The 17,235-nt window shown below is 19.3% G+C and overlaps 2 protein-coding genes across 2 annotated transcripts; both read right to left on the bottom strand.

Annotated features, from left to right (window-relative positions):
- Positions 1–12,822: 12,822 nt before the first annotated feature.
- SRAE_1000012600 (Asator) lies at positions 12,823–13,931 on the bottom strand (the record flags this gene model as incomplete). The annotated part of the gene is made up of 3 exons (XM_024646923.1): positions 12,823–12,996; positions 13,036–13,812; positions 13,866–13,931. The coding sequence occupies 3 exons, from the start codon at positions 13,929–13,931 to the stop codon at positions 12,823–12,825; spliced, it is 1,017 nt and encodes a 338-aa protein (XP_024501052.1).
- Positions 13,932–14,064: 133 nt separating this feature from the next.
- SRAE_1000012500 (Tubulin polyglutamylase TTLL11) lies at positions 14,065–16,195 on the bottom strand (the record flags this gene model as incomplete). Its single annotated transcript, XM_024646922.1, has 3 exons — positions 14,065–15,822; positions 15,889–16,084; positions 16,179–16,195. The coding sequence occupies 3 exons, from the start codon at positions 16,193–16,195 to the stop codon at positions 14,065–14,067; spliced, it is 1,971 nt and encodes a 656-aa protein (XP_024501051.1).
- Positions 16,196–17,235: the final 1,040 nt, after the last annotated feature.

The following is a 17,235-nucleotide window of genomic DNA, read 5'->3' as shown; positions in this document are numbered from 1 at the left end:
TTCTTTTGATTTAAATATTTGTTTTTAATTTAGTTATTATAAAAAAGATTATTTATAAATTTTTCTTAAAAAAATTATTTTTAAACAAGATTTATGGGAATTTTTTAAAACAATCTTATGATTTTTTTTATTAAATCATTTATGTTGAAATATTTTAATTAAAATTTTTTTTTATAAAATTTAATTATATGTTTGTACATAATTTTTAATTATATATATTTAATAAGAATTATCTTTATAAAAATAAATCAAAAACTTTCCCCATTTTTTTCTAGAATATTCTAATGATTGAAATGATGGAACTATTGTGATATATATTTAAGGAAAGAGAAATTTTCCTCTCACTTTTGATAATACATATATTTTCTTAATTGTCATTTTTCTTAATCACAAAAAAAAAACCATGACTCTGCTTTTTTTTTATAAATTTTTTTATTTTACAATAATACATTATATTAAAAATAAAACCACCATGTATCTTCTTTCTTCATATTTTTGCCCTTTTAGTTTTTTTTTTTTTTTATTTAAAATAGTCTTATTATTTGATAAAATAAAATTTAAACTATAGGCTATTTAATTTAAATAGATGTTCTTTATATTTTATTGAAAAAATAACATTATTTTAAAAATGTCTTTTTTTTTCAATAGGAAAATACATTCTCAATAATTTATTTCATTTTATTTGTTTAATCATATATATATTGAAAAAAATCAAACAAAGAAATTAACAGTATAATTTTAATGGCCATTATTAGTAGTAAAAATTTCCATTCATTAAAATAAATAGTATAGTACTATTATATAAATGTATACATTACTCATTTTTATTAAAATTTAAAATATACACAATATAAATAGTTTGTATATTTTTTAATGGTCATTGGTTCTTTTATGATTTTGTATCTTTAATTCATTTAAATATTGCAAAAAAAAAAAAAAATATTTTTCATTTTTCTTCTCTCTTCATTCATTCACTCCAATTAGTATAAATAATAAAAAGGGAGAGAAAGGGAGGAAAAAAATTTATTGTCCCATTTTGAAAAGAGATGTTAGAAGAAATGTTTCTTTTTCTTTACTTTTTCTGTCATTCAGAAATATATACATATGTAACCATGTATAATATATAAATCATAAAATATATTTATTTATTTTATTATACATTACATTTTCATACAAAAATATATCTACCATTAAATATCCAAAACATCTTCATAAAATATATACAATAAACTCTTTTTTTTTTCAATTAAACTTCAAATATCATTTTCTTTTTATCATCTGTTGACAAAAAAAAAAAAACTATTAAAACAGAGAAATATATATATTATAGAAATTATTATTACCAATTTTTTGTTCCCTCTTTTATTTCAAATATTATCCTATATATATTCAATTGCTTTATCCTTTTTTCGTAAGTATTTTATAAACATGCACTAGTTATTTTTTTTTGTTGATAATAAACTTTTAATAATAAAAATAATAATACTATTCTCCTTTTTTTTTTTGATAACGGTATATAATAAGTAAATGAGAGAAAAAACATATTTAAAACAATATATAATGGTAATTGTTATCATTTTTAATACTTTTTTTCCCTCTAAAAGTTTATACAACAAATATAAAAGGGTCATTTTTGTTTGTTGATTGCTTTTCTTTATCTTTTTTCAATTTTATCTTTAATGTTATTGTATATGTTAAAACAAAAGAATAAATTGCGCAAAGAGTTATAAATTTTATATTGTAAGAGATAATATTTAAGAATAAGTATTTATTATTTTTAAAATTATTAATGAATGTCCCTTAATATTATATGAAAAAGTATCATATTATTTATAAGAGAAGATATCAAATATCATTGTTTATATTTAAATAATAATTAATTTAAAATGTATTATATACAATTATTTAAGTTTATCGCGCAGTCCCGCGCGCAATAATTATTTTTAAAGATAATCTTTCTTTTTTTATTTCTATTTAATAATCATATCATAAAAATATATTATTAAATAAAAATTTTAAACCAATGAGAGACAACGTTTTTAGAGGAGAAATAAAAATAATGAGGGGCATAATGGTTTTTTCTTCTTTTGTTAAAATTAACCTATATTTTCAAAAGTTTCATGTTATCACGCCTCTCTATCCTCCCTTTCTTTTTTTTTTAGAAGCTATCACATTTAAGAGAGAATATACTTTCCATATTTTAGTTGGAGTTTTTTCTTCTTATGAGTTGCTTCTTTTTATTTTTATATGTTATTGATGTAAAAGTACTCTTTGTATAAAGTAATATTATTATTAATTTATATTTCATTTTTAGTTAAACTAGTAGATTCAAAATTAATTAAATAAATTTACCAAAGTCCCATTTTTATTTCTCATTATAAAATTATGTACCATTTATCATAAATAGTGACATATCAATTTATATATTTTAATAAATACTTAAATTTCAACTTAAAAGAAAATTTCTTTTAAAACGATGTTAAACATTTTTACACATAAAAGCAAAAAACATCGAAATATTCTTTTATCTTTCTTTTAACAATAAAAAAAATAATTTTTTTTTTCCATAACAAAAAATCTATTTTACCTTTTTTAAAAGAAAAACATTATCTTAAGAAGTATGTTTATTTTTTTTTAATATCTTTATTTATAATTTTCTATTTAAAAATATAATTTAAATTATTATAAAATAATAATATAATAATATGTACATTTATCATTTAATGTTTTTTTTTAAATTAAGAATATGTATTATTATAAAAGATAATAAATTATTACTTTTATTTTTTCTTTTTCCTCATAAATATATTAAAATATTTATAAAAATAGATAAATTTTAACATAAAATATTTTTATTTTACCAAATAGAGGGAAACATTACTGAGGTGATTATCCTTAAAAATGTCAAATAAAATTATATATATAATGTACTTTAAATTATTATATATAAAATAAAGGTTAGGAATAAAATTTGTTTCTTTGACATTGATATAAAAAAAAGTGTACTTTTTAAAGATTGAGTTGAGATAATATATTTTAGATATAATTAATTTTAAATGCAAATATTTTTAAATTTATTTTTTTTTTTTTTTTGTTCAAAATAGATAGATAGATGATAATTATTTTGTCATTCTATACTCTTATATAAAGTACACATTTTCATTTTTTTTTTGAGAAATAATTAAATTTAGAAGATTAATAAAAGTTATCCTTGATAAAAATGATTTATTTTTTCTTTTATATTTAAGAGATTCCGTAAAATAATATATTATTAGAAAATTGATATAATGTAATTTTTGATTTATATACATTTTTTTTAATATAAGTTACCTTTAAAATTATAGATAAGAATGCTTTCAAAGAAGGTATTTTATTTTATTACATTTTGAAATGTTGTATAATAGATGAAGTGTAATGTATTTAAAATAGAGGATGTCTTATATAAAATTATTACATTTTAATATGTACTAACTGCCTTCCCCCAAGTCATTCTCCACCTCATCCTTAGAAAGTCAGTTAAATATTTTATTTAAAATAGTAGGTAGTACATATTTTAATATATATTTAAAAAAAGTTGTTATATATTTAAATGATATAAAAGTATTAATATATTAATAATTAAAAAAAAAATTTTTATAAAAATTAATAAAAAAATTATTTTTTTTTTATTCTTTTTAATTTTTATTTAACTTACATTATTTAGATAAAAAAAAACTTTATTTTTTATAATATAAATTTTAAAAAAAAAATATTTATTATCAATAAATGCTTTATAATTTTTAACATTATAATTATTTATTGTCAATAAGAATTATCACTCTTTTTTAATTATATTAATAATAAAAGTACATATTTTTATGTTGAGTAAAAAATTTTATTTTCTATTTAAAGACGATGTAAGTCTAATTAAAATTTGTATATATGTATTATATATTATGTATGAAATACTAAAAAGTTTTAAAATAAATGAAAGAGAGAGTTGAAAAGATAGAGGGAAAAAGTACTTTTTAATAATAATTGCAAAGAAGTAAGTATGTCATTTTTGTGCAACATTGCAAAAGTTATTTATATATATATATATTAATTGCATGAATATATAAATATTATTCTGAAAAGTTAGTTAGTTTTATTATTTATTCTAAAAATTTTATTTTATATTTTTATAAAAATATAATTTTTATTATCTCTCTTTGTATGTTTCGTTTATATATAAAATTATGATTATTAATAGTTTATTTGATAAAATTTATCTACATTCATTAAATAGATAGAAGTTTTAATATATTTATTAAGATAACAATTTTTTTTTTGTTAAATTTTATTGCTTTTAATTGAATATATTTTAAACCTTGTGACTAAAACTTATTATTAGTTATTGAGAAATATTTTATTATCAAAATTCCTGTATCACTTTTTTTTTTTGTAATAACGTTAATTTAAAAGAAAAATTAACTAATCCTCCTACTTTATTTTATTGTTTCATATTATATTAAAATTATATGGGTGTAGAAAGGGGCGATAGGAAAAATTGTGATTGTAATATATATATATACATTGTAGGAAAATGTATATATGTATATATAAATGAAAAAAAAAAAGAGCGAGAGATGCTAGGGTGAAAAGTGTTGATCATACTATATAAATAGTAGTTTACTTCGTTATCTTGCCATTTCTCTTTTCTCCACTATATTTGTCTTTTATAATTAAAAAAAAAAAAGTTTTTTTTTTTTCTATTCTTTATATAATTATATAAATTTTATGAATAGATATATACACACATTTTTATTTTCTCTCAACCTATCATTTATATATAATTTCCTTTATAATATTATTCTTTCTATATATATTATCTTTTTATATATGTTGTTAATGATGAGACAGTTGTTATATAAAATATATTTAATGATAGTTATATATTAAACATTTTTCTATTAAAAGATTGATATTGAAAAAGTATTAAATATAGTAGATAGTTAATGTTGATGAAATTGTATAAATGATTGAATTATATGTAATAAATTTAAATCATACATAACTATTCTTTTTTTTTTTTTATTCTTGATAATAACTATTATTATAAATTCATCTTTATAAAACAAGTTGTTATATATGTTTAAATAATTTAAGGATAATAATATTAAGGTGTTATAAATCTTTTAAGATATATTTAATCATTTCATTATAATCATTGATAAGAGGGGGGGGGGGGTGAATAATTGTATGCGCGTATAATATTTTACTTTTAGATAGAGAATAGTGGAAAGAAAGATCAATAGTATTTTAGAGTGATTAGTAGTCATTGGTAGATATAGACATATTTTAAAATACTTTTAAGTTCATTTTATACTTATCATATATAAATATTTTAATATTATTGTAATCATTATAATATTATCTTTTAAATTTATATTTTTTTTTTTGATCATCGAATTAATATCATTTATGGGTTAGGATCAGTTTGGCAAATATAAAGTTTAAATTATTATTTGCGACTGTATCCAAAACCCATAAGTGTTATTATTATGACATATTAGTAATAATTTTTTATAAATTTTATTGATAAAAATGGTGACCCTTAGGATTGGGTCAGGCAGCAAATATACTTTTTAAGAATGTTTATTTGCGACTGTATCCACATCACTAAGTGTTATCATTTCTAAAGATAACACTTTATGTTATATAAATATATATTTTAAACTTTAGATCAATATTTATGAAACATACCTTATTCACTTTTGTTATATTATTATAGATATATTAATATATATATACCTTTTTACAAACTTTAATTTCTCTTATTGTATTAAATCATATATAAATATTTTATCATTTATTTTATAACAATAAGTATGTGTATTTAGGAATGCATAGATTCTTTTGTTAGTTTTAATTTTATTAAATTATTATTTAATATTTGAATATTTATAGTACAAAACTTTATTTAACAAAAATGATATTTATAATTCTTATTGTATATTTAAAAAAGTTTTTTTTTATATAATATGTATGAATAATTTTAAACAGTTTTAAATATATTCTTTTTATAATATTTTTGTTTATACATAATAAATAGAATATATTTTTAATTTTTTCTATAATAAATATATTCATAATATTATATCTAAGTATAATAGGTATATAGCGAAAGTTTTTTTTACTCATTTATGTATATTAATTATTTTTATAGATGTTGAATATTTTAACTTTTTCTAGATGATGTATTAAATTTTTTTTTAATCTTAAAAAATTTACTTATGCACTTGGTTGGAAGCAAATATGATATAAGTTAATTTTTGTAATTAATTTAAAATATTATTTGCGACCAAATCATGTGCATAAGTAAATTTTTTGAAAAGATTATAAAATTAATTTTTAAAAATTATTTTTTTATGTATAATATTTGAAATTCTTTTTGGCTGGAGTTGGAGCAAATGTAGTTTTGTATCCTAAATTTGCGACCGAATCCAAGCCTGAAAGTATTTCAAATAATTGAAATACACAAAAAAGAATGACTGTATATGTAAGTTTTTTATCAATAAAAATATTTTAATCTCTATGTTGTAAAGCAATAACTTTTGTTTTTTTTTTATGGAATACTAAGTGATGGATAAGGAGCAAATTTGATTGAGAAAACTTTAATTTGCAACTTTATCCATTTCACTTGGTATTTTAATAAATTTTTATCAAAAACTAGTTTGTTTGTGCCTAAAACTCTTACGGCTTAGGATGGTGCAAATTTATTATTTTTAAATTAATTTGCGACCATATCCAAAGCCCGTAAGTGTCGTGGGTATTTTTTTTAAAAATTATAAAAAGATTTTAATTTTTGCTAAATTTTTTTAATTCTGAGATTTATATTTAATAAGAAGTGAACTTATTTTAAATTTAGTCAATATTTTTTTTGTTGAAACTCTTAGTGGTTGGATGAGAAGCAAATTTTGTTTTTACTTATTCAATTTGCGACTATATCCAGGCCATTAAGTGTTTCAAAATTAATATTGAAATACTTCTATTATTTATGATTAAATTACATTTAAATTTATATTAAGATTAAAATAAATTTCATTAAAATTGTGAAATATAATAAAAATTTTTTTCTTAGAATTAAAATAAATTCTTGTATCCATACTGAAGCACTTTTGCCCCAGTAAGGCCACAAATTTAGTTTTATAGTTTAATTTGCGACCATTCCAGGGCTAAAAGTGCTTCATATTTTCAAGCACTTAATATTTTTGTTATCAAAATTCTTTCGGTCTAGTGATGGTAGCAAATTAGTATATTGAAAACTAAATTTGCGACCAATCCAGGACCCGAAAGTGTTTTATAATCATGATCACTACATTAATTTAATGAATCTCTAGTGGCTGGTTAGGCTGCAAATCTGGCTTTAGATCATATTTGCGACCAAAATCATGCCACTAGTGTTTCATTATGCATAGAAACACTTATTGTTCAAAGTATTTAAGGTTGGATATTGTTAGCAAATTAGTATTTTGAAAACTTAATTTGGGAACAAATCCAATACCTTATATGCTTCATATATATAGGAATTCACTTAAACATTTTGAAGTGTAGGTGGTCGGAATAGTTGCAAATTTTATTTTAATTTTTTAATTTGCGACCTATTTCCAGGCTACTTGTGCTTCAATATGTTAACATTTTTTACTTTTGGAGCTCTTTTGGTCAGATGATGTCCACAAATTAGTATTTAAGAAACTTAATTTGCGACTAAATCTAGACCAAAAGTGTTTCAATGAATTATTTGAGGTATGTATAAAATTTTGAAGCTTTAATGACAGGAATTCTAATTGCAAATTGATTTTTTTAAATGTCAATTTGCAAAGTATATCCAAGTCGATAGTGTTTCATTATCAATCAACAAATTTTAATATTAAAATACTCGTGGCTGGAAAGGCTGCAAATTAAGCTTTTGATTCTAAATTTGCGACCTATATCCAGGCCACGAGTATTTTAGTATTTTATTATTTTTTTCTTTTTGTTTTTCACCTCTTTTAGATGGGTGAGTTTGCCAAATTAGTAACTTTAAATACTGAATTTGCGAACGACCCTGTCCAAAAGTGCTTGATAACTTTCAAGTACCATAAAAATATTTCATAAATTATAGTAGTTGCTTATAATGTAAGTAAAAGAAAAGCTATTATTACTAATATTCTAAAGGATAAATACATTTTTTGAAAGCTCTTCTGGTCAGAAATGGTTGCAAATTAGTAGTTTGAAGACTAATTTGTGACCTTTCAATGATCAGAGGTGCTTTCAATTATTAATTTATATATGTTGACAGCACTTTCACGTTCTTAAAATTTTTGGGGGTTCAATGATTATGCAAATTTATTTTAAATGGACCATTAAATTTTCAAATGAATTCTTTCATAAACCTCAAGTATTTCTGGTATAAAAATATTTATTAATATAAAATTTCTATAATTAAATAAATTTTTTTATACCTTATAATATTTTTGTTTTTTGAAACACTTATGGTCGGTAGAAGAAGCAAATTAAATATTTTTGTAAATTCAATTTGCGCTCGATACCTGACCACAAGTGTTTTGAATAATTTGAATAACAAAATATTTCTTAATAATTAAAAATATTAAGAATAAAATTTTTGACAATAAATATAGTATAAAAAATATTTTGTCAAAATAAGGTAAATAATAAGATATTTTCATCTGGAAAATGTAGCAAATTATATAAAAAAAAATTAATGAGTAAATTGCGACTATTTCCAGATAGAAAACATTTTGTTGTATAAATTTTTATTCTTTTTAACATAACATATTAATATTTTTCTATCAAAAGGTAAGTATATAATCATATAATTTTTAAAAATAATTTAAATTTTTTACAATTAGTTCAATGACAAATTAATAAATATATTCTAATTTGTAAATGCTTCAAAATTTTTATTTATCATATTTGAAATTATTAAAATTTTATGAAAGGAAATAAAAAAAATTAATTTTAAAATATTAGTGGCCGGTGAGGCCGCAAATTATGTTTTTCAGCTCTCAATTTACGACCTAATCCGTGTCACTAATATTTTAAAATAAATAATAATATTTGTTGTTAGAAATCTTTTGGTCAGATGAGGTCTGCAAATTAATATTCAGAAACATAATTTGCGACTAAATTTAGACCAAAAGTTTTCTATAATTATGGAGTTATCTTGTATTTATGTAACTCTGTTGGCCAGTGATGTCTCAAGTTTGACTTTGGATCTTAATTTGGGACCATATCTGTGCCAGTGGTGTTTCATTACTTTTGAACACTATTCTTTCTGGAGCTCTAATGACCTTTAAGTTTGCAAATTTAGCTCTGGACTTTAATTTGCAATCTTTTTCAAGGTCAACAGTGTTTCATTATATAAACGATTCATCTCAATGATGTTCTTTTGGTCGGATGATTATTGCGAATTAGTTATTTTTATACTTAATTTGCGATAACATTCAAGACCAAAAGTGTTTCATTGAACGTTGTTTATATAAATGTTTAGATAATTTTGCAATTATTAAAAAAATTCTTTTTATATATATTTTTAGTGTTATATAATTTTTTAAAAATCAACTTTTATTAAGTTAATTGAAGTTCTCCAAGCAAGATGGGATGCAAATAAATATAATAATAAAATTTGAGACCTCATCTTAGCTTAGAGTACTTCAGTTGATAAATATTACATTTTAATAAAATTTTAGTTTTCTTACAAACTGGTATAAAATAGTAATTCCTAAAACAATTTTATAATTAATTATTTATGAAAAGATAATTTTTATGAAATTTGTTTACAAAGGTAAGTAACTGTATAACTTTTAATATGATTTTTTTATATATCAAAAGTAAAGTTGTATTAAAGAATATTTTAAAAATAATACTACTGTAAAACGCATTAATTTTATCATTGATATTAAAAAAGTTATGGTTAAAGTTGAAAACTTATTTAAAATATTAATTTTTATCTATTTTTTTAATACAATTGATAAAACATTTTCTATTAAGTTCTTATTAAAAAAAATTAATTTTTTAAAATTGGTTCAAAAAATTGTTGAATTTGACTTTTTCATAAAAAGTTTTTTTTTTTATCTGTTTGCCATTCACCATTCTTTAAAAACTGTCAATTAGAAATAGTTAATATAGAAAAAATTTTTTTGATACAGTATAATTATTATTAATTGTATTTAATTACCTTTATTAATTTTTTGCAAAATCTTTAAAATGTTATCATTATCTAATCTGCAAATGTAATATTAATATATTGTAGCATTTTTGTAATATTATTGTTACATTATCACAAAAATTATGTGTCTAAGAAGTGTCTTATTTATATTAATTATTTATAAATAATAATTTGTCTATCATTTTGTGAAATTAAAGATATTAATTTTAATAAATTTACCTTTGACTGTATTATTAATTAATTATTATCATTAAAAATATAATATTATATATTCATATGGGATTTTGAAAGTAATGGATAAAATTAAATTTTATATAATTATATTCAACAAAAATGTTATCTTTAAAAAAAAGTATTGTCTATGTAATTTTGATTATATAAAAGGTATTATTATTAATAAAATGTATTATTTAATATAAAAAAAATATAGTAATTTAAATTTAAAAATATAAATTAAAAAATAAAATATTTCAATGGCACGTTAAATAATATAAGAATAATATGTTATTTTTTAAATATATTTATTATAACATTAAAACTTATTAAATTTTTGAACTTTTTATTTTTTAAAATATGATATAGTAAGACTATAATAGACAAAAAGTTTGACAACTTAGTATAGATAATTTAATCCCATGGTTGTCATGCTAAAATATTATATAAATATGGCTTACAAGTGTTCAGATGACATAGTCAGCTGAAATTAAAACTTGTAAGTTACACCTAACCCCATTATTTTATATTGTTATAGTTTTGTGGCCACATAATTGTTTTATCTGACCTTGAATCTCTAATACTTTGAAAGTAGATAGCGCCATTAAACTTAACTTATTATTACCTTATAAACTTAATAAAATTTTACTATATAAAGTAAATTTAAATATTGTGAAAGAATAATATAAAAAGTGGTTTTAAAATTAATTAATATAAAAAAAAGTTTCAATATAAAATATTGTTATTTTTAAATTTGTTGTACTTTTGTAATGGAATTTTTAATAATGTTATTTTTAAATTGTATTATAAATTCAAAAATTCTTGTTCTTATATAGTATATTGATAAAGTAAAAGAAATTGGAAAAATTGCCATAGATGTGTTTGTTAAAACTTCAAAAACTATCCATGAAATTTGATTTACAAATATTTCTATAAATATAATATTTATTAAAAGTTAAGTAAATAATTCATACCATTAAAATGAAGATAAAAAACAGTGTGTCCGTAAAGAGAAATAATTGAATAAATGATTGAATGACAAAGAATATTTAAAGATAAATTTTGATCTTCAATCATTTTTACACCAAATCCAGGAAGTTTTTTTTTTATTTTATTAATTTTAATAAGAAGTAAAATGTTTAAAAATATACATAGCAAAAAACATAAATATATTGTAGCAACTTTTATTGTAAAAACTTTTATTGAAGAATATCCAATTGTGTAAGTAAAAGGACCCAAATAAACTAATTTGTTGCTACCATAAGTTGAATTAAATGATGTATAAATTAATGGTAACATAAATATAATATAAATTAAAACAATAGTAATTTTTTTGATATTACGTTCTTGAGTAATAAATAAATATCTTTGTGTAGTCACAATAAACGGAGTAATGTAATTAAAACTCAATGCCAAAATATAAAAGTTGTAAATTAAATTAGAATAATACATTAAAAATGTAGTTGTATTAAAATAACCAATAATATAAACAATAGTATATAAAATACCAGAAGATGCATAAATAATATTTGAAATGAATAAAATTACAATATTGAACTTGGTATTTATTTTAATACGAAAAACATTTTTATAGTTTGTTGAATAAATAGCAAGAAATGAAAAAGTAATGTTAAATAAAAAACAACCAAAATGATAAAAAATAATATTACTGTAATAAGAATTAACTTCATATGACAAATCGTGAATTTTTATAGTACTATTTGATATTTTAACATATTCCATAAATTTTTTCATAATCTAAAATTATAATTGAATTAAACAGTATAATAAGAAAAAAATATAAATAATTTGATTCATTAAATGATATATTTTAAAAAATTTAAAAAAATAAATATAAAAAAAATTAATCTATTATAAATTTTTATATTATGTATTATTAAATTTGCGTCCTTTTCATTTATAATATTTTAAAATAAGTTATATATACATGGGATATGTTTATAATAATTAATCTTTACATATTAAAATTTTTTATTTACTGTACTAATTAAAATTTTGTATCTATTTTATTTTAAAATTTCATCATTATCTGCAAAAAATAATTAGTATAGATATTAAATAGCACTTTTTATTTCTAATATTTCTTCTATTTATAATAAAAAAAAATTATTTTTACTAATTAATCATAATTTTTTTTATTTATTAATAAAGTAATGTTTTATAAATTATATGTAAAAAATTTTTATTTTTTTTAACCTATTAAAAAATAGAATAAATTTAAAAAAGATCATTATAAAAAATATGAATTGATATAAAAAATATATATAAAGGTAAAACTACAATAATGAAAAATATTTATATATATAAATAAAAATTTAAATGTTACTACAATAAATAAAATTTTATAAATATTGTATTTTTTGCCTAATAAATAGTATTAATATTATAAAAATTATTTAAATATTTTGATAATTTTCGGCACAATAAATTTCATCTAATTGAGTTTTCTTATATATATAAATAGGATCAACATCATCAACTTCAATTTTTTTAGGTTCTGATTCCTCACCAAAAAGTATCTCCCAATCATATGGATCAGAAAATTTAGCATTATTTTCTTGAATAATTTTCTAAAAAATATAAATAAAAATAAAAAATATTGAAATTACATTAAAAAAATGGAACATCTTTTCATAATTTGGTATTTCTTGACAACTAAGATTTTTAACATATTCTAAATAATCAACCAATGATGTATATTTAGGAAAAAGTTCTTTGCTCGTTATTTGTTCTTTGAATAAACTTATTTCAAGTTTATCTGTTATTTCGTGCCATGGAAGAAATTCAATAAGATCAGCAAGAATATATCCAAGCGATATCAAGTCATCTTTTGGTCCTTGTTCTTTTTGATCTTGAGCATCAAGACTACAATATCTTAGTGTTCCATAAAAAGAAGTTACTTTTCTTGAAATTAAACATTCATTTGTTTCTGGTTTATTATTTTGAAACTTTCTACATAATCCAAAATTTAAAATATGAACAATTTTTTGCATTACATTATTCCTTCCAATAGCAATGTTTCCAGGTTTAATATCTCTATGAACATATCCAGCTTCATGCAAATTTTTCAATCCAAAAAGTATTTGTGCACCAATTCTTGCAAGAGTAGATGGTGTAAAAGTACCACATTTATATTTTAAACTTACAAGACTATCTCCAAGTAATGTCATTACCATATATGTATATTCTTCTTTTTTCTCAAAACAAATTAATTGTACTATATTATTTTTATTTTTTAAACATTGAAGAACTTTTATTTCATTTTTTAACATTATGTAATCAACATCAATGTTATCATTAATTTTTACTGCTACATAAACTTTTGATTCAATATTAAGACATTTATAAATATTTTTAAATTCTCCCTGACAAAGAGATTTAATTATCTAAAACTTTTTTAGAATTATTATTAAAAAAAAAAAATTATATATACACTTACATGATATTTATTATTAAAAATATCACCAATTTTAAAAAAAATTTTGTTATTTTTTGAAACAGACATAATAAATTAAAATATTCAATTATTAATAAATAAAATTTTTATGAAAAAAAAAATCAAAAATTTTTTATATTAATAGTAATTCTAAAATTTTAATTTTATATTAAAATTTATAATTCTATTATTTTTTGATAAATTAAATTTTTGGTAATTTAATGTTATTTACTTTCAATGTTCTTGGTAATTGAATATTTTTTTCAAATTCATCTTTAACCCTTATTTTTGTTGATTCACTTTTACTTCTACTCATACTAGCACCTTTTAATAAACATCTTCCTCTTTTCATTCTTTGTGGTAAAAGATAAATATAAACATTATTTTCATCTTTTTCAATTTCTGTTCTCCTTAATCTTGCTGATTGAACACCATACTTTTGAAGAGATTTATTACAAAATACCAATAATCTTTGCATAGATGATAATAAACTTTCACAATAACTAAATTTTATTTCTGCAAAATAAAATAATATTTGAAGAAATCCATGAAATGGATATCCATATTTTGCTTCTACTGTATCATTATTGTTTCCAATATAATATTCTTGTATTTCTTTTAATTTTTCTCCCAATTCTTTATCACTTACTAAACCAATTAAATTACACTTTCTAATAAAATTTCTTATTCCACCTAATGTTATTTTTGTACCTACTTTAATATTTATAAATTGCATATAAAGATAAACAGCTTTATCAAGAAAAAGTAAATGTCCACTAGTACCACCATATCTATTTGGAAATATTTCACTTAAATGAGGTTTCTTTTCACGTGCTTTCATTGTAAGAACTATATCATCAGATGATGATATTCCTATATTATTAGAATCTATTATTTTTGGAAGAGTTATATCATTAGGTAAATAATCACTACAAATACCACTACCACAATCACTTCTGGAACTATATTCTTCTTCCAAAATATTCATTGCTAGAAGAAGACAATCTCTTACTAATGGAACTTTTATAACTTCATCAACAATAGATCTAACAGGTGGAGTACCATCAATAATAGTATGTTCAATAGTTAAACTAGGTGCTGCATTAACTTCTAATAATATTGGTTTTCCATCATCTTGAACCATTATATCAAAACCCATAATTTGAAAACATTGTGGACCATCCATATCATGAAATGTTTGTTCATAATTTAACATTATTTCTGGTAACATTGCTATAACAGTTTTAACAATAATTATTTTTATATTATGCCATAATCTTCTTGTATTCATTCCTCTTTTTTCCATTTGATGGAAGACTGTTGATAATAATCTTTTACTTCCTTTAATTTGATCTTTTAAACTATTACTATGTTTATATGATGTATGATTTTTATTAAGAGAATAATTTGTTAAATGTGAATATAAATTTAAGTTTTTATCTTTTGTTGGTTTTTTATATTTTTCTGTACAAAAACGAACCATACCTTCTCTGGCAACATATATTGATAATGGATTAATACTTCTTAAAACAGCATATATTCTAAAATCAAATTTTAAATTATCATTCATTAGAAAAGGATTAATAATATATTCTTGTATTAATTGTCTATCATTATAACTTTTTAAATCATCAAATTTATTTAAAAGATATATACCACTACCTTGAGCACCATCATCTGGTTTAGATATAAACCATTTTGTTTCATTATCTTTAATATATTTTTTAAATTCTTCTAATTGTGGTGGTATTATCCATGATTGTGGATAAAAAGTATACTCTGATGGAAATAATTGTTCCATTGATTTTAATGATTTTGTTAAACTAATTTTTTTAGCTAATTCTGTCATTCCAGGAAATTTATTTACATATGACATTGGTGATGGAATAACATTACGAAGATCAGAATAAACAACATTGTGCCAATATATATTACATGGTTTTGATGATGGTTCTTGAATCTAAAAATAAAAAGAAAAAAACAACTTAAAATAGTTAGATAAATCTTTTTTTTTTATAAATCTTACTTCTAAAATACCTAAATTTTTTGCACACATTGAAACAACATGTTTATTACTTTTAGCTCTACTAGTATCCACAGTTATAATTTTACCATTCATTTTATTATCAACAAATTTAACAGCTAATGATTGATTATTATTTATCTTATCTAAAGAAATAATTTCACATTCACTATTTTTTATTTTTCCAATATAAGGTAAACTAAAAATAAATAAATAATATTATTATTTTCAATAAATAAAAAATATATTTTAAAATTTGTTAAATATATTTATATATATATATCAAAACTGACCTTTCAATATCAGCCATCTGTTAATAAAAACTTATAAACTGTTTTCTTAAAAATTCTTTTCCCAAAGGTAAACAAAACAAAAATTTAGTAGAGAGAAATAATTTATAGTCAAAAAAAGTTTCCACTACACATATCTGTCATTTGTAAAAATTATACTTATATATACGTATATATAAATATAAGAAAAAGAAAAGAAGAACGGTCAATTTCTATATATATATATATATATTTTATTTTATATTATTTTTTGTTAATATATTTTATACTGGACAATGACTCTTTCCTTCTATTTCCTTTGAACCATATATATTATTATATAGATTTTTGTTTCCAATTTAAAATAATTTTTTTCAAGATTTTGTTTTATATTTTTATGTTAAAGAAAGAAAAGAACAAAACTAAAAGGTGAATATTTATAAAATAACTTATTATTTAAGGAAAAAAAAAAGGATAAACGGATATATGTTTTATATTTATGCTTATAACTTAAAATAAATATAATTGAACTTTAAAGTTTAAGAAAATAATAATGATTATATATATATTTGTATGTCAATTTATAATATAATAGATGACGTATCATTACCTTGTTGTAATTATTAACATTTCTCTATAACATATTTATTTAGGAATATAATATTTAAAAAGTTTGGTTATTAAAAAGAAATATATTTTTAAGAATATAATTATTTTATCTAAATATAATATCATTTTCTTTATATATGTAATTAATAATATATCAATATTATATAATGATTTAAAGTTAAAAAAAAAGTAATTATATAAAATAATAAATTTTCTTTATACTAAAAGTGAATGAAAGAGTTTTAATCAAATTAATATAAAACATTTAGAATGTAAATAGGAACATAAAAATGAATGATTTTTAATCAATGTAAATAAATATGTCAATCAAAACCATTCATTTAAATATTATTTATAAAAATAAATAATTAACAAGATTTTTTTTTATTATATTTTGTAAAATTTTAAAATACAAATAAAATATGATAAATATATATTTATTTCTTGTAATATTTGGTTCATTTCCAACGTC

Source organism: Strongyloides ratti (assembly GCF_001040885.1).
Source record: "Strongyloides ratti genome assembly S_ratti_ED321, chromosome : 1".
NCBI classification, from domain to species: Eukaryota; Metazoa; Nematoda; class Chromadorea; order Rhabditida; family Strongyloididae; genus Strongyloides; species Strongyloides ratti.
Note: the sequence above shows the minus strand (reverse complement) of the source record. Positions and strands in the feature narration are given on the sequence as shown.